Here is a 24,118-nt window from a genome sequence, read left to right on the forward strand (position 1 = left end):
GCAGCCATGTTCCTTGTTGTGCAATGTATGCAATGTACCCCTGCTGGCGAAGTAAGCTCGCATCCTTACTTGGTCGGAAGGGACATCTGACCCTCCCCCTAAGCCCTAACACTCGATCAAGACGAGGATTCGGACAGCACTAGCTCTCACGTGAACGCGCACAATGAGGGATAAGACAAAGGGTAAGGGATAAGGGGAGGATTCGGATTCAGCCCTAGTCTAATCTGTGCATCCTGGCTTGGTGCGTTTCACGAAGGCCGAGCCAGGCTGAGGAGGAGAGACTAGGTCGAGCCAGGCTGAAGTAATTCAGATAGATGCGCGTCCACGGCTTTCCTCAAAAGAACGCGAGGTCGATCACAGATTTACTGATGCCAAAATGGAGAATACGCATTGTACATTGTGGAAGTATGATGACGTGAAACACATTATTTGTATAAAAAGAAAAGAAACACGGCCGCTGTAATTAAACAGCGAGAGAAAGCGAGGCAGACGATCACGGACCGACTGAATGTGTAATTGTAGCCTAAACATATACACTGCTCAAAAAAATAAAGGGAACACTTAAACAACACATCCTATATCTGAATGAATGAAATAATCTTATTAAATACTTTTTTCTTTACATAATTGAATGTGCTGACAACAAAATCACACAAAAATTATCAATGGAAATCAAATTTATCAACCCATGGAGGTCTGGATTTGGAGTCACACTCAACATTAAAGTGGAAAACCACACTACAGGCTGATCCAACTTTGATGTAATGTCCTTAAAAAAAGTCAAAATGAGGCTCAGTAGTGTGTGTGGCCTCCACGTGCCTGTATGACCTCCCTACAACGCCTGGGCATGCTCCTGATGAGGTGGCGGATGGTCTCCTGAGGGATCTTCTCCCAGACCTGGACTAAAGCATCCGCCAACTCCTGGACAGTCTGTGGTGCAACGTGGCGTTGGTGGATGGAGCGAGACATGATGTCCCAGATGTGCTCAATTGGATTCAGGTCTGGGGAACGGGCGGGCCAGTCCATAGCATCAATGTCTTCCTCTTGCAGGAACTGCTGACACACTCCAGCCACATGAGGTCTAGCATTGTCTTGCATTAGGAGGAACCCAGGGCCAACCGCACCAGCATATGGTCTCACAAGGGGTCTGAGGATCTCATCTCGGTACCTAATGGCAGTCAGGCTACCTCTGGCGAGCACATGGAGGGCTGTGCGGCCCCCCAAAGAAATGCCACCCCACACCATTACTGACCCACTGCCAAACCGGTCATGCTGGAGGATGTTGCAGGCAGCAGAACGTTCTCCACGGCGTCTCCAGACTCTGTCACGTCTGTCACATGTGCTCAGTGTGAACCTGCTTTCATCTGTGAAGAGCACAGGGCACCAGTGGCGAATTTGCCAATGTTGGTGTTCTCTGGCAAATGCCAAACGTCCTGCACGGTGTTGGGCTGTAAGCACAACCCCCACCTGTGGACGTCGGGCCCTCATACCACCCTCATGGAGTCTGTTTCTGACCGTTTGAGCAGACACATGCACATTTGTGGCCTGTTGGAGGTCATTTTGCAGGGCTCTGGCAGTGCTCCTCCTGCTCCTCCTTGCACAAAGGCGGAGGTAGCGGTCCTGCTGCTGGGTTGTTGCCCTCCTACGGCCTCCTCCACGTCTCCTGATGTACTGGCCTGTCTCCTGGTAGCGCCTCCATGCTCTGGACACTACGCTGACAGACACAGCAAACCTTCTTGCCACAGCTCGCATTGATGTGCCATCCTGGATGAGCTGCACTACCTGAGCCACTTGTGTGGGTTGTAGACTCCGTCTCATGCTACCAGTAGAGTGAAAGCACCGCCAGCATTCAAAAGTGACCAAAACATCATCCAGGAAGCATAGGAACTGAGAAGTGGTCTGTGGTCACCACCTGCAGAACCACTTCTTTATTGGCGGTGTCTTGCTAATTGCCTATAATTTCCACCTGTTGTCCATTTGCACAACAGCATGTGAAATTTATTGTCAATCAGTGTTGCTTCCTAAGTGGACAGTTTGATTTCACAGTTGTGTGATTGACTTGGAGTTATATTGTGTTGTTTAAGTGTTCCCTTTATTTTTTTGAGCAGTGTACATTAACTGACCACTGCTCTGAACTGAAACCGTCATAACATTTCATTCAAGGATTAGGCTACTAATCATTTTCACAAATTAACAGTTGTACTCTTTGCCTTAAAAGTAAGCAGAAGATAATGTTACTCAGGAAATTTACCATGAAGATCAATTTTCTACAACTAGAATATGATGCGTAAATATCTCTTTCACTCTGTTCCTCCCTCTCTCTCATGGGCTAAAATATAAGTCATATTAACTTCCACTGCTCGCTTTTAATGCAAAGTGTACAACTGTTCGTGACTCATTGAATGGTTTCAGTTAAGAGCAGTATTTCATAAATGTATATTTTTAGACTATCATTCAGTCGGTCCACTATTATCTGCAACGCTTTTTCTCGCGTTTCATTTTATTTATTTTTTTTATAGAGGCCGAGTTTCCTTCTCTACATATTATATGCTTTGCTCCCTCATATATATGGACATAGAAAATAAAGACACTGAAGAAATTGGACTCTAAAATCTAGAAACTATGAAGATAATTAAGTGATAAATTCCATGCACACTGTAAACATGAATGGAACAGAGAATATTCATCAGTTATTTCCCCCCAAATATAAGGTCAAAAACCATTGAGGTGTCCTCTTCCTGTTGTTACATGAATGTACAGTAGCCTACATCAATAGTTACTGGTCCAGTGAACTAAGACTATCATTTGGAAGGATTGTACAATTAGGATATGTTCTTAAATTGTACAATCCTCACAAATTATATTCCCAGTTTACTGGACAACACAAATTGTGTGCTAAGAATGCCAAATACAATGCACATGGAAGAGGAACAAACATGATCCTTATTGTTAAAGAATTTAAAAACAATTAATCAACTAAAATAATTCAAGGTGCATTGGTCCACTATAGAAATGTACAGCATTGTATGTATTGCTCTTAGTAACAGACTTCATTTAAAACACATTTGAAATGTTATCAGCCTTTTCTAATTATCTCAACAACTGCCATAATATATTCATCAACTTCTAACAACAATATGAAAAGCAGTCTTCATACAGCAATATAACAGTAGTAATGACTGTCACATGAATAATTATAAATAAAAAAATAATGGTCACAACTTTTAATAATAACAGTACTTAAATAAACAGCAATATGCACCTGTTGTATTTTAATCCAGGCTGATAATAACAATAGGGTAAAACCACTACTGCGGTGATCAGAAAAGGCTCCAGGATTAAATAAATCCTGGCTGTTAGCCTGGTCGGGAGCAGGCTAGCTGTACAGAATAAATCTCCACGGTGATTTATGTGCCTCCGCTTTCGTGAAACCGAATCAAGGCTTAATTCATCCAGGATAACTGGGAAATCCCGGCTTAATCCCTTATCTTGGTTTTGTGAAACAGGCCCCAGGTCTACACAATGTTGTGATGTAAACCACGTAACTTCATCCGTCTTGGCTGTTGCATTGCAATAACAAATACATTTGAGTACAGTAATCAACAGGCTATCTGCCCGCATTAAGGAGGGAGGGATGGTTAGGCAACCAAATGTAATGCTTACCCCTACGTTTTTCTTCTTCTAATAGTTATCATGAAACGAGGAAGGGATATAGCGTCCTTTTTCTGCCCCAGTAAACGACAAAGTGAGAGAAACAAATGAAGGTGTTGAGCAGCAGGAAGAGGGAGAGCCAGAGGAGTCTGGGGAGGTTGGAGAGAGGGCATGTGATGAAAGTGAGGGCTCTGACACAGAGCGGGAAATTCCAGAGGGTGAGGAGGATGAAGAAGAGGGTGAGGAGGATGAAAACATACAGGGACAGAGAGAGAACAGCCAGGGGGACAGCAAGTGGATCAAGTACTGCACCATCAGGTTTTTGATGAGGAAGGTTCTTACTATTTGCAAAGCAGTGCAATTACTATTTCATTGTAGGCCTACTGTGTGTCCTTAAAACAGACTGATCTCATGAATTGGCGTATCTATGTCACACCAATTTGTATTCCGTTTTTGCGTGTTATCAAGACGCATAATCGCATTTTTGCGTGTATATCAACGCAAGTCGGCCGCCATTGACCTAAATTGCGAGTCAATTTCCGCCGTAGCGAGTAGTATAAAGGAACGGGGGATTGAGTAAGGAGATAGGTTGGGGTGGCGGATGGGTAAAACACAGGACTTTCACTCAGGAGAGCCGGGTTTGCGTGCGGCGATTTTTCAGCCGTTTTTTATTTTTTATTTTAGTAAGCCTTACCCAATGTTTCTTTCCTAAACCCAACCATTTATTGTGTTCCTAAGCGTGTTTTTGTTGTTATTTTCCATGTTTTTGTCAGTTTTGTTACTAAAGCCTTTCCCTGTGTTCTTTTCCTAAACCCAACCTTTTTTTTTTTTTACAGGCGTGTGACGTTGTTCTCGCGATAGTACGTCGCGTTCTCGCGATAACACGCAACGTGGCGAGGCCACGTGGTGGGTATGTTTACATCAGCTGTATACAGCGTAGGCATACACGTGGATAGCTGAAAATGCATACAATAACACGCCATTTTGCTTTATGAAAGTGGCGTGTATATTTACGCAAAGTCATGTTGCTTAAAATGTTGCTTTCTGCTGTAAATTATTTTTTGTGTCAATGTGGCTCAGTTTCTTTTTTTAAGTAAATACTTGGTCTACATTTTGAAATACATGCAGATATACATGCATACAGTGGTATGCATACATTTAGAAACCCATGCTAGTTGACTAAAAAGAGGAATTAAAAAAATCATCTTTTGGAAATTGATCTTAATGCCTTAGTTAAAAAAGAGGAAAATCCATCCTTTAAGGACACCAATTTTATTTGTGAATGAATAATGACGTAAATAAATAAATAAATGTTCTTCCTTAAAATACAGGGGGCATAAGTATACACACCCCTATGTTAAATTCCTATAGAGGCAGGTTGATTTTTATTTTTAAAGGCCAGTTATTTCATGGATCCAGGATACTATGCATCCTGATAAAGTTCCCTTGGTCTTTGGAATTAAAATACCCCCCCACATCATCACATAGCCTTCACCATACCTAGAGATTGGCATGGTTTTCAGTTTTTTCAGTTAGCCTAATAGCTAAATGAAATTAGATCTATATCAATGCTAATAAAACCATGCCAATCTCTAGGTATGGCCAAGGGAACTTTATCAGGATGCATAGTATCCTGGATCCATGAAATAACTGGCCTTTAAAAATAAAAATCTGCCTGCCTCTATGAGAATTTAACATAGGGGTGTACTGACTTATGCCCCCTGTATTTTAAGGAAGAGCATTTATTTATTTATGTCATTATTCATTCACAAAGAAAATTGGTGTCCTTAAAGGATGGATTTTTCCTTTTTTTTTTTTGGCAAAAGGCATTAAGATCAATTTCCAAAAGATTTTTTTTTTTTATTCTTCTTTTTAGTCAACTTTAGCATGGGTGTCTAAACTCATGCATACCACTGTAAGTAAACAAATGTTGTAGTTGTGCCCTATGTTTACTGTCCATCTTTCTACAGATATCAGCAAGTCCAAGAATGATGTACCAGTACAGCCCAACCTGAATATATTGCCAACCATTTTGATGGGGGACAGAAGACGGAGCTTCAGGCCAAACTGGTCTAATCTTCATCCATGGCTCGAGTATTCTGTCATGATGGACTCTACATATTGCTATGCATGTAGACATTTTTCATTTTTTATGGCCCTACCTCTCTTGCACCTGCACTCATTCTTGTACAAAATAAATGTTTATATGATTTTAAAATCTTTAAATATCATTTGTTGCCATTTTTTAATGTGCCCCCCTGGTTAAACACTGGCCCCTCCTTGGCCCCCCTAGTAAAATTTGTCTAGAACCGCCACTGCAATTGTGTATATCAACAATATTAGACCACAAGTTATCGTTACTGTTAAAAAATATGTATCAGTCACAATGTGTAGCTTAGTAGGTGGCTGTGATGAAGTAGTAGTAGTCCATATGGCCGTAGATGTGAGGAAAAAAACGTGAAAACTATCATCGGGTATTTCCTCAACTAAGCCCAGGTAACCAGTTGTTTTAAATCAGCTCAAATCAAAATGTTACCTGGTTGATGACGTAGCTAATAGATAGGTGACTGGAAGCAGCTTCATTCAGAGCTTTGATAGCTCACTGTGTAGAGCTGCCAACTTAGGTGTTAACTATTATATTTATGCCACAAGATCGAATCCAGCTCAACCCGAACTTGAATAATTATATTGTTTTTAGATCTTTTTTTTTTTTTTTTTTGTAGGTGGCTGTGATGTGGTGATTACTTAGACAAACATTTTTGCGACAGTAGATCTGGGAAACGATTTGAAAATCGGCAGTAATATGTTTGTGATTGTGTGACGAATCTGGTGACACAGGCGGACCACGGGCCTGTTTCACAAAACCAAGATAAGGGATTAAGCCGGGATTTCCCAGTTATCTTGGATGAATTAAGCCTTGATTTGGTTTCATGAAAGTGGAGGCACATAAATCACCATGGAGATTTATTCTGTACAGCTAGCCTGCTTGTTTTTTTATTTATAATTATTCATGTTGTTGTTACAGAGTCCAATTTCTTCAGTGTCTTTATTTTCTATGTCCATATATACGAGGGAGCAAAGCATATAATATGTAGAGAAGGAAACTCGGCCTCTATAAAAAATAAAAAAATGAAACGCGAATGAAATGAAAAATATACATTTATACTGCTCTTGACTGAAACCATTCAATGAGTCACTGTCATTTGCAAAAATATGGAGTTATATTCCTATCTTTAATCAAGAGCGCATTCTTTCAATTTGAGAGCATTTCTCACTGATATTACGTTCAGATTTTGTAATAATTTCCCTCAAAACCTTGCTCTCACACTCAAATAGTCACTGCTCGCGCTTGGATTTGCTCTGCTTGTGCTCAAAGTTTGTGCTCGCGCTTGGATTTGCTCTGCTTGTGCTCAAAGTTTGTGCTTTCGCGCTTGAATTTTGCTCTGCTTGCACTCAAACTTTCTGCTTGGACTCAGATATGTTGTTGTTTGGACATATTTCCTGCTCTCAGCTTTGAACCTTCTCCTCGCACTCAGGCTGATTCTGCTCACTTGCAAAGTTTCTGCTCTCGGATTTCTCCTGCGCGCTTGGATTTTTTTGTGTTATAACCCTATCAAAAGTCAACAACCAATAGAATGCCAGCTGTAGTGTTGACCAATGAAATGATCCCAACCCCGTTGAGGGTGCGTTCACTTTACTTTAGAACGTCTGTTGGGGCGGGCGCTGCTCTGTAACCTGACTGTAACCAAGTTTATATATCCCCGCGCCGTTTATAGCTTTATTATAAGTATATGTCAACAATGTGCCCAGAATGGTCGACGCACTTTCACCTGCACCCGTCAGGAAAACGGGAGAAAGCTTTGAAGTGGGACGTATGAAGTTATGTCCACAAACTACGAGGGTGAGTAACATAACGTAAGCACCTAGCTAGCTAGCTAGCATATGGCCTAGCTTGATGTCCAGAAACAAATAGAGGTGGTTTAATGTACCTAAACAATGATCAATGATTACCAAATTTCTCTCTCATATTGCTCCTCATAACCACTGAAAACTGTCAAAAAATCTAACCCAAAGTCCAATTATTATGGACGTTGTGTACTGATAACTGATTGATATCTGATTGATCATTGTTTAGGTACATTAAGTTACCACGTTAAGCTTTTCACGTTAAAGCGTTACGAATGTCCGGCTGCTGTTGAGGGAAACTGTAGTCTATAACTTCCTAAGCGACTGATCGTCCATTTTTGCCCCCTTTACATAATAAATATGGCTATGAAATGGAACATGAAATACATAAATGAGGCAATACATATATAGGCATTAGTCATTATAGTTCAATAGCCTAAATACATATGTTTTACTTATATTTATTTCCGGGGACTTTTATTTATTCCGTCTATTTATATGCACGTTATATTCAAAGGAAGTTTAGTTATCTCACAGGCTCAGACTAAAAGCAGCAGCAAGCCTGCCTGACATCAGTGCATAGCATATCACTTCAAAGTAAATAAAATATGAATAAATCACGTAGCGGTAGATTCCCAGGTCAGCTAGAGCCGGGTAACGCGCGGCTCTCGGCAGACGGACCAGAGTCAGTCAGCACCTGGGAAGCGAACCGCGGGGACCAAGCTCACAGGGCTGGTAGCTAGCTGCTAGCTAGCTGCAGCAGCTAATATTAGAATATTAGACCCAGCACCGGAGGTCTGATCCCCATGATTTAAAACGAAAATCAAATAACCATTTGTTTTTTAATACCTGTTTATGAAATGAAAATCAAATGAACGAAAAAGTACACGGACCCAGTCTGTTAAGTACAATTTCACCACTAATAAAACAGATCTAGAGATGATATGCTTTATTTGCAACTTAAATGTAATTTTTTTTAATTAATACAAAGCAAACTGAGCAGAAAGAACAAGTATTTTGTTGGTTTGTTTCTCTTCTTCCAGGTGTGACTGAAGTACCCCTGTTGAGCTGCATCACAGCTGCACTATGTGCATGGACCTGTGCCAGTCAGCACATCACTCACCTGTGTGCAGAGGACAGGCAGCAGTAGCACAAACCAAGAAGGTTGGCAAGTCTGATAATAATGCAATTGTAAAAATAATAATAATATAATAGTAAAATCATGTTACATACACTTATGTTTCTTGCTTAAATTCACAGGGTGCACAACCAGGCCTGGGAGAGAAAATTACTGATGTCCACAAAACCAAATCAGAGAAGGTAAGGTAAGATGGTAATGATGTTAAAGCAAGCTATGTACACCTAATATATTACGTGTTGATGTCTATGAATCTGTCTTTAATAGGAGCATACTATACAAAGACAACAGTGGAGAGTTCCTGGATCGGTCTGTCCTCAAAGTGCCAGAGATCTACAAGTAGTCCATGAGCCAGGGCCCCAAATTTGGGCCATCGGTATCATCTGGGGGGACAAAGGCTCATAGTGGTTTTTGGCAAGGTATACACCACTAGTACTAGAAAAATCACGATAGCAGTGAAGGGGTGGTAGCAAAATCAATTTTTTCAGCTCATGAAGTTACTAACCCTCTAAGATAAATTCCGTTTTTGAAATCTGGTGTATATCTGGTTTAGGCTCATGGTACGGATATTGTCAATATTCTATAATATGGTGCTTGGTATCTTTGGAAAGGGGACCTTTTAGGCTTTAATTTAAGCCCAGTACTGAATCTGTCTGACAAACACAGAGGTCACATGACTTCTTTAAACCAGAAATAACACACATTTTCTCACAATTTTCTACAATAAACCAGAACTTTCTTTTGTTTAACAAACGTATTTTTGCTTATGTACCTAAACTGTATGCTTTCTTTTATCCCTGGGGCATGAAGGAACACCAGGGACACAAAACTCAACAACTTCAATACTCAAGGCACTCTGATGATTCAGAAAATGTACAATATACCCATACTATTTATTTGTGAGAGCCTTAAATTAGACTTGGGCAGCCAGCACAAGTCTTCAAAATAGAATGGAGCGAATAGAATGGACAAATAGGATGGAGCCCTGTTACTTGTAAAAGTCAATAAAGAAACAGGTTGTAAAGTAAATATATTTAATCAAAGACTGGTTTGTATGTTGATTTCCATTATGTTATTATCTAATCATCATTTTCTATGTCGTCCTCGTCTTCATCTGAACTTTCTACACAGGTCGCCTGGTTTTCACACTGTCAGTTTACACATATCTGTGCACCTGAGGCCATTTGCAAGACACATACATCGTGGGAGTGAACATTTTTTTGTGCAGTTGCAGGCGAGTAGATCCAGGACAGCTTCAGGTGCTGGCTGGCCTTCCATCCAGTGCAGCACCAACTGTTCACCTTCCTCCTCTGTCTCCATCTTCCATCCTCTGCCAACAGGGCTTGGCACTTGTGGGTCCTTTTCTAAACATCTTCTCCAAATACCAGCCTGATAGTTAGCTCGCAGTGTGTGTTGCCTCAAGCTATCCCTGCACGGTGGGAGTTGATGACTCTCGATTTCACCTTTCTTTGCACAGAAAAGGTGGTACCTGAGCTTGTTGATCATGGTGGTTGATGCTTTTGGGGCATAGAGGACACATGTAAATACCTCCAGTTTGTTGCTCAGTTCTGGTGAGAGGTCCCATTCCTGGCCCAACTTCAAGAATGTGTCTTGTGTTTCTTTGTTGTTCATCAGGAGTGTAAGTGCCCTTGTCTTCCCTTTGCCTGCAAAAGCGCTTACAGTGTCACATCCCGTGTAGGCGTGCAACCCAATGAGAGCCCTACAAGTGTCCATGCCAACAGTGGCTGCAACCTTCCTGACAGCTACCAGCCTTGTACGGGTTCTTGTGCCACACTTCAGGAACAATGGGGCCTCAATCTTGTCACAGAATGCTAAAGACATGATAAAGACATCTGTGTCTTCTGAACAGATAACTGGTCAATGACAAATAAGGTATCCTCTCTTAAAATGTGTGGCATTGAAAAGTGAATTTTAAAATGCATCTGATTACATTATTGTTAATTTGGAAGAGTGTGTTTAAACAAGTCTTAATGGTTCACAACATTTACAGGGTTTTGATACATTTTAGACTGTATTTGCAATTTCACCACCCAAAAGATGTCAGGTGGCGAACCAAAAGTTTAAACAACGAAAACACACTTCCTTCTTTTTTTTCTAAGTGTTTTTTTTGGTAAGTATACTTGAGAGTGTCTACTGTGCCTAACACATTATTATTTTGTAGTTGAGCTTGGTATTAAAACAAACTATTGCATAATTTATTGTAGGGGTGGGAAATTTTGTTTTCCAACATCCAACTTTACATTTAAAATGTGAATAAATACTTTAGAAATCTAAAAGTATATATTTTTATAGAATAATTATGTACATCACATTTTCCAACCATATCTTCACTTGAATCTATTATTTATTGGTTTAAAGTAGTATTTTACCTGGTTGCACCACCTTCGATCTATGCGGTTAGCGCCGTGACAGATTCATAATGACAAGAAATATGATGAATAATTGCATTTTATTAGAATACAGAATAAGAAAATCACAGGTGTCTCGGTTAACAGTCTATTAAAGTACAATTGGTAAAGATTAAAACTGGTTATCAGTCCATTTAAGTAAACCGTATTAAACTGATCAGGAACAAAATTGTTTGGGCAATATTACATGACAAAATGACACTTCATCTTCGTTAGAAACTGAATAGGCTACAATGAATAGAATTGATTAATTAAATTGTACTGTAGTTGAACGACAGTATGTTTTAGTTTGGTTAAAAAACACATCTGATTAGGTCCACTAAAATATGTATTTTAAATATGTAAATTTATCAAAAGTACTCAATTTAAAACATTAATCCCCCCAAATAGTAACAGGATTGCAACATATAACTTAAACATAGATAATCATAACAAACAACAATAAAGCTTTTCTTAACAAGACATTCTGAAATGTTTAACAGCGATCGTTTTGTGACTGGCATGTAGAAATGCTCCGGGTATGAATGGCCAGGCGGGATCAGGCATTTATCTACGCTTACGTTGGTCTATGAGCTCGGGTGTTTTCTCTGTAATTTCTTATTTTTAGGTGTGTCTTCTGAAGCTAGCCCAGTCTGCATGGGTAAGCTCTGTGTGCCGTGAATTAAGAGGCTCTGGTTCCGATATCACTTGGAGAACATCGGTTAGGTAGTAATATATCACATCTGCAGGATGGGGCCAAGTAAACACACATTTTATTGCCCAACTGCTGCATGCAGCTGACCTCAATCTCCTCACCAACCACCTGAAGAACCTGCCCCACAAATGGCTGCTCCTCATATTTCACCAAAACGAACCTTCCAATGAGATCTGGATCCTGGACACTTGCCCCGGCACTGCTTGTTGGAAATCTGACCATGGTGGTGTTATGGCACTCACAGATGTGGGGCCGCGCTGCAGAAACAGGAGAGTTCTCGGTGCAGTATTTTTCCTGGTTCTGATGAGATCACCTGGTGTATTCCCAAAGTTCCCTTTACAAGGGCACGACGTCAGGAACAGCTTCATCAAATCTTCTGATGTCCTCCTCACACACACCCAGAAGAACTTTACTTCACTTTGATGCCTGTCTCTCCATTAAAAATCTGTAAAATCCTCAGGGGTTTGGATGTCTGCTCCCCGGTTGACAGAAGAGTCAGCAATCCTTTTAACAGCACCCCCAACCCCATCTGGTGCACCTTTCCCGTGAGACCTCTCAGAGAAGTTCCAAGTGACCTGATTGAATCCTGAAAGGAAGGGGATGGTGCTCAGCAGGTAAAAGTTCTTTTTGTTACGGTACTGAGTGACAGGTCCATCGCTCATCACATGGAGAGTAGTAGGACGTGGGTTCCGACTGCCCAACACATCTTTTATCACAGGCTCAAGGTGGGCCCACACAGCTCTCTCATCATGCCGGAGGCACCCAGAGATACTGGCATAGGAATGCAGCACACCAGCAGAGGTGTAGGCAACACAGGAGTGGACAGTAGCCTGCCTTCTGTTCCCACCACAAAGTGAAAAGCCTGCACTTCTCTGTTCAGTTTGCAGCCAAAGTTTTCTGCAAAATCAACATGTAGGACCATTTCATCCTCTCTCAGGCTTTCCTTTAATGCCCTGCACTCTTTGGCCTGGTGAAGCCAATTGAAGTGGTGGTTCGCATAGGCCACTGCTTAAGCTGCGATTAAAAAGTTCCAACAAATCAGTGAAATTGCCCTTCTGTGTCTCTTTGACCAAGTTCATAAAGGTCCTCTGCTCCTCCGTGACAGGTTTTCTTACCCACTGAGACCACATCACCATCTCTTCTGTCTGGGGTTTTGAAACTTCCACTTCATCATAGCAGCATTTTGCACACACTCGGTACATGCAGGCCTTGTTGTCTGGATTGCACACAATTACGGACAACAGCTGAGAGACACTGGTTGTTTTCAGAAGACCTTTCTGCTGCAGTTTTTCAGACAACAGTTTGACATTCTCATGTTCCATGCAGGCACATGTGTTCCTGTCAGACGTTTTTGGCTGAGTCACATAGAAAGGACAATATCTGACAAACTGTCTGTAAGAGAGCCTGTGGGACCTTTCCATTTCAGAACTAAATGATAAATGGAGTTCAGCTAGGGGTTTAACGAGAACACGCCTCTGCTGTTTTTTTTTTCATTGTCACTGTTGTCTCTTTTCCCGCAGCAAGCGACTGTTCTTAATCACGACAGAGGAACTCCACAACTTTCTCTTTCCTTTCTACAGCCAGTTTCTTTGCACCCCTGTTTTCTTCTGTAGTAGATTTAGCATTTCCCTGTCTCCTGGTTCTTTTCTGTCTTAATCTCTCTAGGCGTTTTGGAAATTTTTCGGTTTCTTTTCTGGCAGCCTCCATTCCCCTTTTCATCATGTTCATATCACGGCGCAACTTTGCTCTCTCTCTTTGCCATCTAAAGCTACTTGCTCTCAGTGGTGTGGAAGAGGCTCTTGGTTGCTGTTGATCTAAACTGTTCTCTGCATCAATGTCAGGGGTGGCTGCTGAAGCTGTGCTATGGGAAGTGGATCCACTGACTCAGGTGCTTCAATGGGAGTTGTATCCAGTGACTCTGGTGTGCAATTTAAGATTTCCTTCATAGCTCTTTCCCTTTCCCCGTGCCGTCTCTGATCTTCCTTCCATTGTTTCCTCACTTTATTCTGTTCTGCTCTGGACAGCTCGCGGATTGGGGGCTTCACTATTTTTCCCTCTCCTTCCTCTTTTGATAACTATAAAAACATCATAAACACTAAGGTTAACTGGCATATTCTAATTTGAAAATCTGAAAAGCCTGACTGATTGCTGTACAAAATTATCAATTACACAAAAACTGTGGCTTATTAAGATGTATTACCTTTCTTTCCTTTTTGCAAGATATCTTTCTGTTGCAGCTGGATCATTTTAATGCGTTCCTGTAGCGTGCAGCTTTTTCCTTACTTGATAGTGGCATCTAAAATCATTGAAAGAGATATTTTTTAAATATAATCATAAAAGATATTTAATGTATATAGTAACTATTAATGTACAATTAATGAATATTTGTAAAATATACAATAAAATAATTGAAGTTAACATGTTTATTTAATCCAGAAGTGGCATTCCTTCTGGTTGTGCCACCTGACTTACTGGTTGTGCCACCTGACTTTTGCTACTAATTTCAAATTATACAGGCACTTTCTTGGACACCTATACAACTTTTGTCTTTGCTAACAAGTTTATTCATTCAATTTTATAATACAATAAAGAGTTTTAAATTAAAATAACTTTTTCTTAGTGTTACATTGGTTGTACCACCTGACATGTAAACTGTACAAATCTAACTATGAAGAGAAAGTTGCTATTTTTATGAATATATGAGAGGGATTTACAAACCTTTCACTCATCAGAAAAGGTCAGTTGGGGTCCTCTTGATGATGCAATATCCTGTCACTCTTTTACCTCTTCACTTCAAAATAAAAGTTCCATGTGTGGTGCGCCCTGACATTCAGATATCGGACAATTTTTTTCTTTTCTATTAAGATACTTTGTTTGTTTGTTCCTATTTTTTTTTTTAATTTTATTATTATTCACATGTGTTTTTGTTGGGGTGCCACGTTTGGGGTTTGCAAAATAATACTTTTTACACTAATTATATACAGATTTTATAGATAATATCTTGTATTTTTTTAAATATTTAACCAAATTAATGCACTTGGACACAAAAGTTGCATGTCACGTCATTGACCCAACTACAGATTGGTATCCCTCTCTTGGCGGCATGGGCGGCGGAGAAGTAGTCGTCCATCTGCTTCTTCTTGTTGACATTGAAGAGTTGACACCTCCTCACTGTCTTGATATGTGATTCTGTAACATTTGTCAATCACAGTTGCATATAGAATCTTCTTCTGTAGCTTTTCTCTGTATTCTGGCTTCCTCCATTCATTCACTATGAAGCTAATGAGACTAGTTTTGTTATTGACTTTGGTCAGGAAGCTCCTCCACTGCCTCACCATCTGTGTGCTTGTGATATCCTGCAACTCATGACCAGTCTCTTCACCCCGTAGAGATCTTTCACTATTCTTGATTGAGTTTTGCTTGTATGTGTCGAACACAACATCTATTCTTCTACTCTGACTGCCTTCCCTCAGAGCCATACCCAGGATTGTTGTGGCAACATCTCTGAAAGTAACTTCATCACCTTTCACTCGTTGGACTAAGTTCATCCCATCAACCACTGTGGCAGAGTTTTCTGGGTGTTTCTCCTGTAGTGCTACATTTTTCTGCAAGGCTGTGGCCAAAGTAGCTTTGTTTGTTTTTCTCAGTAATCCATCTGGTGTGGAGAGTGCCCAGGGCAATGGACCAAGAGGATGAGAAAGGATATCCTCCATGTTAAGACTACGTGCTTGTGCCATTACTATGATGCGTCCAAACAGAGACCTGTCTGCTTTCAAGATGACTGCCCTCCCACTTGATTTCACTTCTCTCTTCTTACACATATCACTGAATGTTTTCAGCTTGTTGGTTTTCATTGGGTCGTGGAATTTCTTTGCTGGTGTTTCTTTGTCTAGTCTCTCATCCTTGAAGTTTGCATAGCATTGCTCACCAATCTCATATGCCTTCATGAGGTCGGAGGCAATGTCTTTGGGCACCGTCTTTGCCGTAGAGATGCTAATGAGGTCCCGCTTCTCTGCAAATAAGAATATATTTTATTGTCACCGTACTATGTACAACAAAATTGAGTGCTCACAGTCTGTGTTTACAGTATTAAACATTTTATGGCAGCATTTAATGTGACTACTGCTGTTGGGTATAAACTGTGTTTTGTCCGTTTGTGCATGTTTTGATTGATATATACCGTCAAATGGGTTTATCCATCCTTTTATGAGGCTAACCACTGCTGAAACTGCTTCCTTGTCTTTCTGGATTCTTGGTGACTGTAGCTCTGAATGAGAAAGCTGTGATTTGTTGCCTTGTAGCATCTCCCTTAACTGTCCTAGGAATGCACTGTGGTGCTCAGCTGTTAGGTAGTAACGCCTGACCGCTCCAGCTTTCAGGCTAAACCGTGATGTGCCTCCAGGAGTCTGTGTGTCTTTATTCACTGTGACTTCAATAGCCTGGTCTACAGGAATTCTCCCAAATGTGTTGTTATTTGACAGCTGCACTGAGAACTGTCCTGTCTTGAAGGCCTCATACACAGAAGGATACTTCTCTGGGAGGTTGGTCATCTGAGCAAAGTAAGGGGACAGGTACCTGAGAGATGAGAGAGAAATTGATTTTAATATTTTATATCGATTCAATCTTTACAAATTGAATGGATGCAGAATATACAAACATACAGAAATGCATAAGAAATGTACCTGGCATAATTCATCTTATCGTAGGCAAAGCACCATGGGATCATGGTTCTTATAGCGTGGAGGTGCAACTCCCAGTCCCCCTCACGAGACGCACGCAGAAGGCCAAGTACTACATCCTCTACCATGTCAATGTATGACATCCAGAATGCAGAGAGCTCTCCATTGTTGTGACGGAGGTGTTCTAGAAAGTCTGTCCACAGGGTTATCAGCTCAGCAGAGAGTGGACTTTGCAGCAGATTGGTCATCTTTTCTTGGTTAAGGTCACTGGTCATATCTTTCACATCCTCCAAGAATGATTTGATCATCCCACTCCTCTCTGGAGCATTTTTCTCAACCCAGGGTGTGAACTCTTCCCATGCAAGTCTCATCAGTGCTTCTGAGATGTACTTGTGGACCCTGACTGCACGGTTATAGTGTTTACCGTCAAGGACTCCATTGATGGACCCCTCTGCGACAACTCCAGCCTCTATGCATATGTCCTTTAGACCAGCATCCCTAAACCGCTTTCCTATGATGGCTAAGGCATTACATATAGTATGGAATGTCCCCATCCTGAGAAGAATGTTGGAGAACCATTCTCTGTGCTTCCAGGTTATCTCAACGGCTTTTGCATAGAGCGCTTGATCCATGACTACAACTATTGTCTCTAGGTGCAGCTCCTTCCTGATTAGCTCTGATTGTTTAAGGATTTCAAACACTGTGTTCAACTCTGTGGCTGGTGAGTTGATGGTTGGCAGATATCCAACAATATCTTGTGAGATTGGTTCCTGGTCCCTGGTGCTGATATTAAAACCAGTCCAGCTGGGGATTGTCTGATTCTCTGGATCTGTTTGCCTTGCAAGTGCCCACATCATTGTCTTCTTTCTTGCAAGAAGAGCAGCCTCCTTGGTTTCCTGGATACAGTTGTCCCTGGTTGGAAGAGGTTGTGGGCCCACACGTGCACCTGAATGAATGAATGAATGAATGAATGCTTTATGTGGAATGTACATCACAATTAAATTGGATACATAGAAAATAGATACATGATTTTAGCTTCATGCTAATTTTCAAACCTGCTCACCTGCTACATATACTTCCAGGCCTTGGTCTTCAATGGTGACTGATCTCTGCTTCAGTTTCTCAATGTGTGGAAGATCAGTTCTTGACAGATGTGGTCCATAGACATTGGCCTGTACTACTATGCCATTAACTCTGTGTGATGTACCCTTTCCATTGAGGGTTTCCTCAAGTCTATCAATATTATCCCATGCAAGATTGGTGAAGACATGAGGCTTGATGGAGGCTGGAAGTACAACTCTTTGGTTAGAGGCTGTTGCTAGTTTTTGGAGACACAGAGCAGTGTTGTTCTCTTCAAGCTGGGAGTAAGACACCCCATGCCCCAGCTTGTTCAGTGTTTGTATGAGCTCAGTATTACCCGTCAGTGTTTTTACAGCATACGTGAGTAGAATGTGCTTTGGTGTTTTATGTTGACCACTTGTGACAGCGTATATTATGTCTTGACTAAATGATTGAACCAAAGCAGTGATCTTCTGTGTTTGAGTTTTGGTGTCAGGATTTCCAGTGAGCAGTCCAACAAGAAGCCATTCTAGTTGATCTGGTAAGGTGATATAACCACTATCTTTCACATCAGATGGATGGAATGGCCAGGGGGTCACAGTCATCTCCTGTTTGATGATTGATCTGATATGTGATGATGTCTGATCTATGATCTTGTTGACATTGGTTGACTTGGCCCTCCAAACGTTGAGTTCCCTCAGCAGATTTTGATTTTCCAAGACAACATCCCTTCTAGAAACAGTTTCAGGAACCATCAGCAATTTGGCTTTGTCATCTGGAAATATATCAACAGAATTTCCCAGCTCATTTTCAAGCGTCCTTCGAATGTTCTTCTTTGTTGAATCCTGCAGGCTTGTAACTCCACCAGATAGCATGAATGATGTGAGCTTTGTGACCAAAGAAGTGACCTGTACAATTGTTTTGTTGGGTATGATATCAGTTCTGATATACACGAAAAGGTCTTTATAGGCTTCCCTTTCAATCCTTTTATACTCTTCATCACCATCTGTTCCTGCATCGTTATCTTGGTTCTTGGGCTCCTTTTTCTTGATTCTTGTGTACTCCTTATAGCATGAACGATGATAGTGGGCCTCTGCAGCAACTACATCTCTGGTTGTTACTGCTAGAATCTTTTCATCTCTTTTTTGGGTGGCACATTCTCTTAGTGTTTGGTCAGCATTTAATGTTACAGCTTGTGTGAGTTTTTCCCTTGACTTGGAGCCCTTTACAAACTTCTCTTTATTACAAAAAATGCAGATTGGATGATATACTCTTGCTCCATCTGAAGATCTCCTACTTGGTCTTTTTGGTAAGCTATTCTCTCCAGCTTCATCTGTAATGTTTTCCGTGGCTTTCCTTTTCTGCTTTTCTCTTTTCATTGTGAAGAGGCTCCGGCATTTTCTGTGATAGTGAATTCTTGGGACTTCTTCTTCTCCAAGGTCTTTAGCAACATCTGTAATAGGGGCATAGTTTCTCACTTTGGCTGCGTTAAGCAATGTTTTCCAGGATTCATAGTCTTTAAGACCAAAGATTTCATCATCTTCTTTCATGGTTTCATGGTGTATGATACACACTTCAGATTCTTTGTACTGTATGTCCATTCTGAATCCAGATCTAAATCTCCTTTACTCAGTTATATTGTGCAAGAGTATCCCACCATCACAGTAACTAAAAAGAAAATCACAAGGGTGGTGATGTAAACATTACAGGTTAATGAACAATTGTGTTGAAAAAAAGAAAGAAAAGGTTTGTTACTTGACATTACTTAAGGGGGGGGGGTGTGGCCTTGACCAACTGCCACTTTCTTTGTTTGAAAGCCATGATGTCTTTCTCTCATGGGTGGGCCAAATTCTCTGGGCGGGAAAAGCAGAGAAAGGGGAGGTAACCTTGCTCCTTATGACCTCATAAGGAGAAGATTCCTGATTGGTCCATCTGAGCTTTCATTTTCTCAAAGGCAGAGCAGGATACCCAGGGCTCGGTTTACACCTATCGCCATTTCTAGCCACTGGGGGACCATAGGCAGGCTGGGGGAACTCATATTAATGTTAAAAAACCTCATAAAGTGACATTTTCATGCCATGGGACCTTTAAACCCAACCCATCATAACATAAGCTTAACCTGATGTCACTTACATCCTCTTGGAAATGTTAGAAGATCTCCAACTGATGTAGCTAGCTAGCCTGCACTGTAGCAGTTACTGTTACACTGTTTAACCTACAAGCTAATTAGCCTGGACTGTAGCAGTTACTGTTACTGTTACACTGTTTTAACCTGTAAGCTAGCTAGCCTGCACTGTAGCAGTTACTGTTACACTGTTTAACCTGTAAGCTAGCTAGCCTGCACTGTAGCAGTTACTGTTACTGTTACAATGTTTAACCTTCAAGCACAAGAGAAAAAGTATTGTGTACTTACATTTAATACCCCTGAAACTCACTGGAAGTTGATTGAAGATGGCATAGTTGGTAGTGTTGTTATAACCAGTCAACTGAACCAACGATCTTTTCACAAAACTGACAAAACCTTGTCAAACTGTCCATATCCATCAACATTCCGTGCATAAGCTACTTGTGGTAATTACAAAAACTTCTGTGCTGGCTGCCCAAGTCTAATTTAAGGCTCTCACAAATAAATAGTATGGGTATATTGTACATTTTCTGAATCATCAGAGTGCCTTGAGTATTGAAGTTGTTGAGTTTTGTGTCCCTGGTGTTCCTTCATGCCCCAGGGATAAAAGAAAGCATACAGTTTAGGCGAAAATTGTGAGAAAATGTGTGTTATTTCTGGTTTAAAGAAGTCATGTGACCTCTGTGTTTGTCAGACAGATTCAGTACTGGGCTTAAATTAAAGCCTAAAAGGTCCCCTTTCCAACGATACCAAGCACCATATTATAGAATATTGACAATATCCGTACCATGAGCCTAAACCAGATATACACCAGATTTCAAAAACGGAATTTATCTTAGAGGGTTAGTAACTTCATGAGCTGAAAAAATTGATTTCGCTACCACCCCTTCACTGCTATCGTGATTTTTCTAGTACTAGGGGTGTATACCTTGCCAAAAAACAATGATAGCATTTGTCCCCCCGATGATACCGATCAACCCCCCTGGCTCATGGACTAAAGGACTTCACCCTTTTCTGCACCATCAGCGTATAATCAAAGTGATAAAAGAGAACAAATTATTGTTTTCTCTATTGACATGAATAGGTGCCTGTAATGTCTGCCCATATATTCAATCAATTCAATAAATGTTGATAAGTATCACTGCTATTTCTTAAATCATTGTAGTTTTTCAGAGCAATAAGATACAGATTATTAAAACCATGTTCACATTTGCAACAAATTAAAACCCTGATCAAGGCAAATTGTTTTTCTGTTCCATAACATTTATAAAAAAAACAGTACAATTAAATTTACCAGAGCTGACACTTGGTAAATAGCTTTAATTTACCTTGTCAAAACAATGAGTAATTCATAACAAGTTGCATAATATTTGACACGAAACCTTAAAGTGTATGGTTCATACTACGGTGAAGCAGTACAATGTGCCTATAGGATTTACTGTAGCAGGAACATTGATATTGGCAAACAGATGACCCAGGTTCAGGTGAGTTTGTGAGCAGGGTTATGAATAAAGATAAGATAAGGCTAGTGTTCACAAGAGGGATGATTCAGGTATGGCAACACAAATTAAGAATAATTCAATTAAATAGGAGGTATGTACAACTAGTAGAAGATAAATTAACTATACAAGAGCAATTAAGGTAAAGTTATGAGGTGGCAAGCTAAAGTATAGTCAATAGCATGGAGTCAAGTCAACAGTGTACACCAGAATAATATATACTGTGATTAAGTAATGATACTTACTGTTGTCTGTACTAATATAACACAAAAAAATAATACAGTGTTTGATGCAGTATGGAGAACAACCCATATGAACCCAAGATACTTTAAGTGCAGCTGTTGATGATGTTCACTACAAACAAAACTTGCAGATGGTTGTAGTCTGTAGCCAGTCATACAGTAGGTAGATCTGGAGCAGATGGTTGTAGTCTGTAACCAGTCATACAGTAGGTAGATCTGGAGCAGATGGTTGTAGTCTGTAACCAGTCATACAGTAGGTAGATCTGGAGCAGATGGTTGTAGTCTGTAGCCAGCCGTACAGCAGGTAGATCTGGAGCAGATGGTTGTAGTCTGTAGCCATCCTACACAGTAGGTAGATCTGGAGTAGCAGGGTGAATTCTAGCTATCATGGGTTGGTGATATGACACACACAGATCAACAGGGGTCAAACCCCTCAGCCCCACCTGGATGAAAAAAAAGTAAAACAAAATACTTGTTTTTTCAGTTCAGTTTGCTTTGTATTAATTAAACAAATAACTGCTATTTAAGGAGCAAATAAGAAACCATATCATTTCTAGATCAGTTATTATTATAGTGATAAAATTGAACTTAACATTACATTTTATACAGATTGCTATGAATCTATTTTCAAACTAATGTTATATGAAGGAATGAAGACTAAATTCTGATGAACAACACACAACAGTGATGCAAAAACTGACACAAACAATCCAGTTTCTTGTGTTCTTTCAGTTATATTTCAGTTTAGGTTTTACTACTGGCTCTAACATGAAATTAGCCAAATCCTAGGAACATGGTTAACCAAACGAGGAAAAAATACAAAGTAGGGTCATCACATATACACACACTGTCCGTCATATGTCGTTCAATCTAGCTAGCTATACAATAAAGAACATATATTTGTTTCTGGACATCAAGCTAGGCTATATGCTAGCGCCATATGCTAGCTAGCTAGCTAGGTGCTTAAGTTATGTTACTCACCCTCGTAGTTGTGGACATAACTTCATACGTCCCACTTCAAAGCTTTTTCTCCGTTTCCTGACGGGTTGCAGGTGAAAGTGCGACCATTCTGGGCACATTGTTGACATATACTTATAATAAAGCTATAAACGGCGGGGATATATAAACTTGGTTACAGTCAGGTTACAGAGCAGCCGCCCTCAACAGACGTTCTAAAGTAAAGTGAACGCACCCTCAACGGGGTTGGGATCATTTCATTGGTCAACACTACAGCTGGCATTCTATTGGTTGTTGACTTTTGATAGGGTTATAACACAAAAAAAATCCAAGCGCGCAGGAGAAATCCAAGAGCAGAAACTTTGCAAGTGAGCAGAATCAGCCTGAGTGCGAGGAGAAGGTTCAAAGCTGAGAGCAGGAAATCTGTCCAAACAACAACATATCTGAGTCCAAGCAGAAAGTTTGAGTGCAAGCAGAGCAAATCCAAGCGCGAGCACAAACTTTGAGCACAAGCAGAGCAAATCCAAGCGCGAGCACAAACTTTGAGCACAAGCAGAGCAAATCCAAGCGCGAGCAGTGACTATTTGAGTGTGAGAGCAAGGTTTTGAGGGAAATTATTACAAAATCTGAACGTAATATCAGTGAGAAATGCTCTCAAATTGAAAGAATGCGCTCTTGATTAAAGATAGGAATATAACTCCATACAAAAACAGTTGTACACTTTGCATTAAAAGCAAGCAGTGGAAGTTAATATGACTTAGGAAACTTATATTTTAGCCCATGAGAGAGAGGGAGGAACAGAGTGAAAGCGATATTTACGCATCATATTCTAGCGTTGTGGAAAATTGATCTTCATTGTAAATTTCCTATCGACAGTACTCATATACATATAGCGATCAAGGTTAACGTAAAAATTGCCCGGAGTTCTCCTTTAAATACGATCAATGTTATTGAGTCTAGTGCTTCCACACAAGTGTATTAGGTTTGATTAGGTGAAGCAGAACTTACCTTTTGCTGCAGCGTTAGTCAAAGTTAGTTTCAGTCTAAACTGTTTGTTTTTTTTAAAAACAACAATCCTGATTATAAGAAATAAATGTTATCAAATGTTGCTATGGTACACTAATAAACAAGTGCACTTCATATCAAAAAGTGTACCATAGCAACATTTGATAACATTTATTTCTTATAATCAGGACCTTGTAATTATTATTATTGTATATGGGTGGATGACGTGACATGGCAGTTTTGCTGTCTTCAGTGTCAAACATGTATGAATAAAAAATATATTTGCCAAAAACCTTCTCAATATTGTGCAGAACACTATGCTTTATGTGAACATACAGGACCAATTATTCTCTTTTTTTTTTTAACTCTTCACACTGTTATGCTGTCTTTACACTGAGATCACAACAGTCATGACAATATGCTCATGTTTTGATGAATGAAACCAGGCTAAAACATTTTTAATTCTAACTTCTAGATATCACACCACTGAAAAAGTTGAGAGAAGTTCCAGTTGAGGAAAATGTGTTTTACATTGCAAATATTCTTGATATTGACTTGTCAACCCTTTGTGTCTACTAACAAGTGTGTTATATAGAGCAATACACTATAATACTATAAGTATCTTCTGCTCACCAAAAGCTGCATATTTTGACGGCCTATTTGATCCAAAAAGTCAGCAGAAACAGTAACATTGTAAAATATTATTAGGCCTACAGCTGTTTTCTATGTGAATA

The 24,118-nt window shown here is 40.2% G+C and overlaps 1 protein-coding gene across 1 annotated transcript; it reads right to left on the minus strand.

Moving 5' to 3' along the window:
- Nucleotides 1-12,255: 12,255 nt before the first annotated feature.
- LOC120547819 lies at nucleotides 12,256-19,346 on the minus strand. Its single transcript, XM_039783514.1, has 5 exons — nucleotides 17,561-19,346; nucleotides 16,501-17,443; nucleotides 15,999-16,393; nucleotides 14,897-15,830; nucleotides 12,256-12,589 (listed from the first exon to the last, which is right to left on the minus strand). Exons 1-5 carry the CDS (start codon nucleotides 19,155-19,157, stop codon nucleotides 12,256-12,258), a joined length of 4,203 nt encoding a protein of 1,400 aa, XP_039639448.1. The 5' UTR covers nucleotides 19,158-19,346.
- Nucleotides 19,347-24,118: the final 4,772 nt, after the last annotated feature.

Source organism: Perca fluviatilis, chromosome 19 (assembly GCF_010015445.1).
Source record: "Perca fluviatilis chromosome 19, GENO_Pfluv_1.0, whole genome shotgun sequence".
Classification (NCBI taxonomy): domain Eukaryota; kingdom Metazoa; phylum Chordata; class Actinopteri; order Perciformes; family Percidae; genus Perca; species Perca fluviatilis.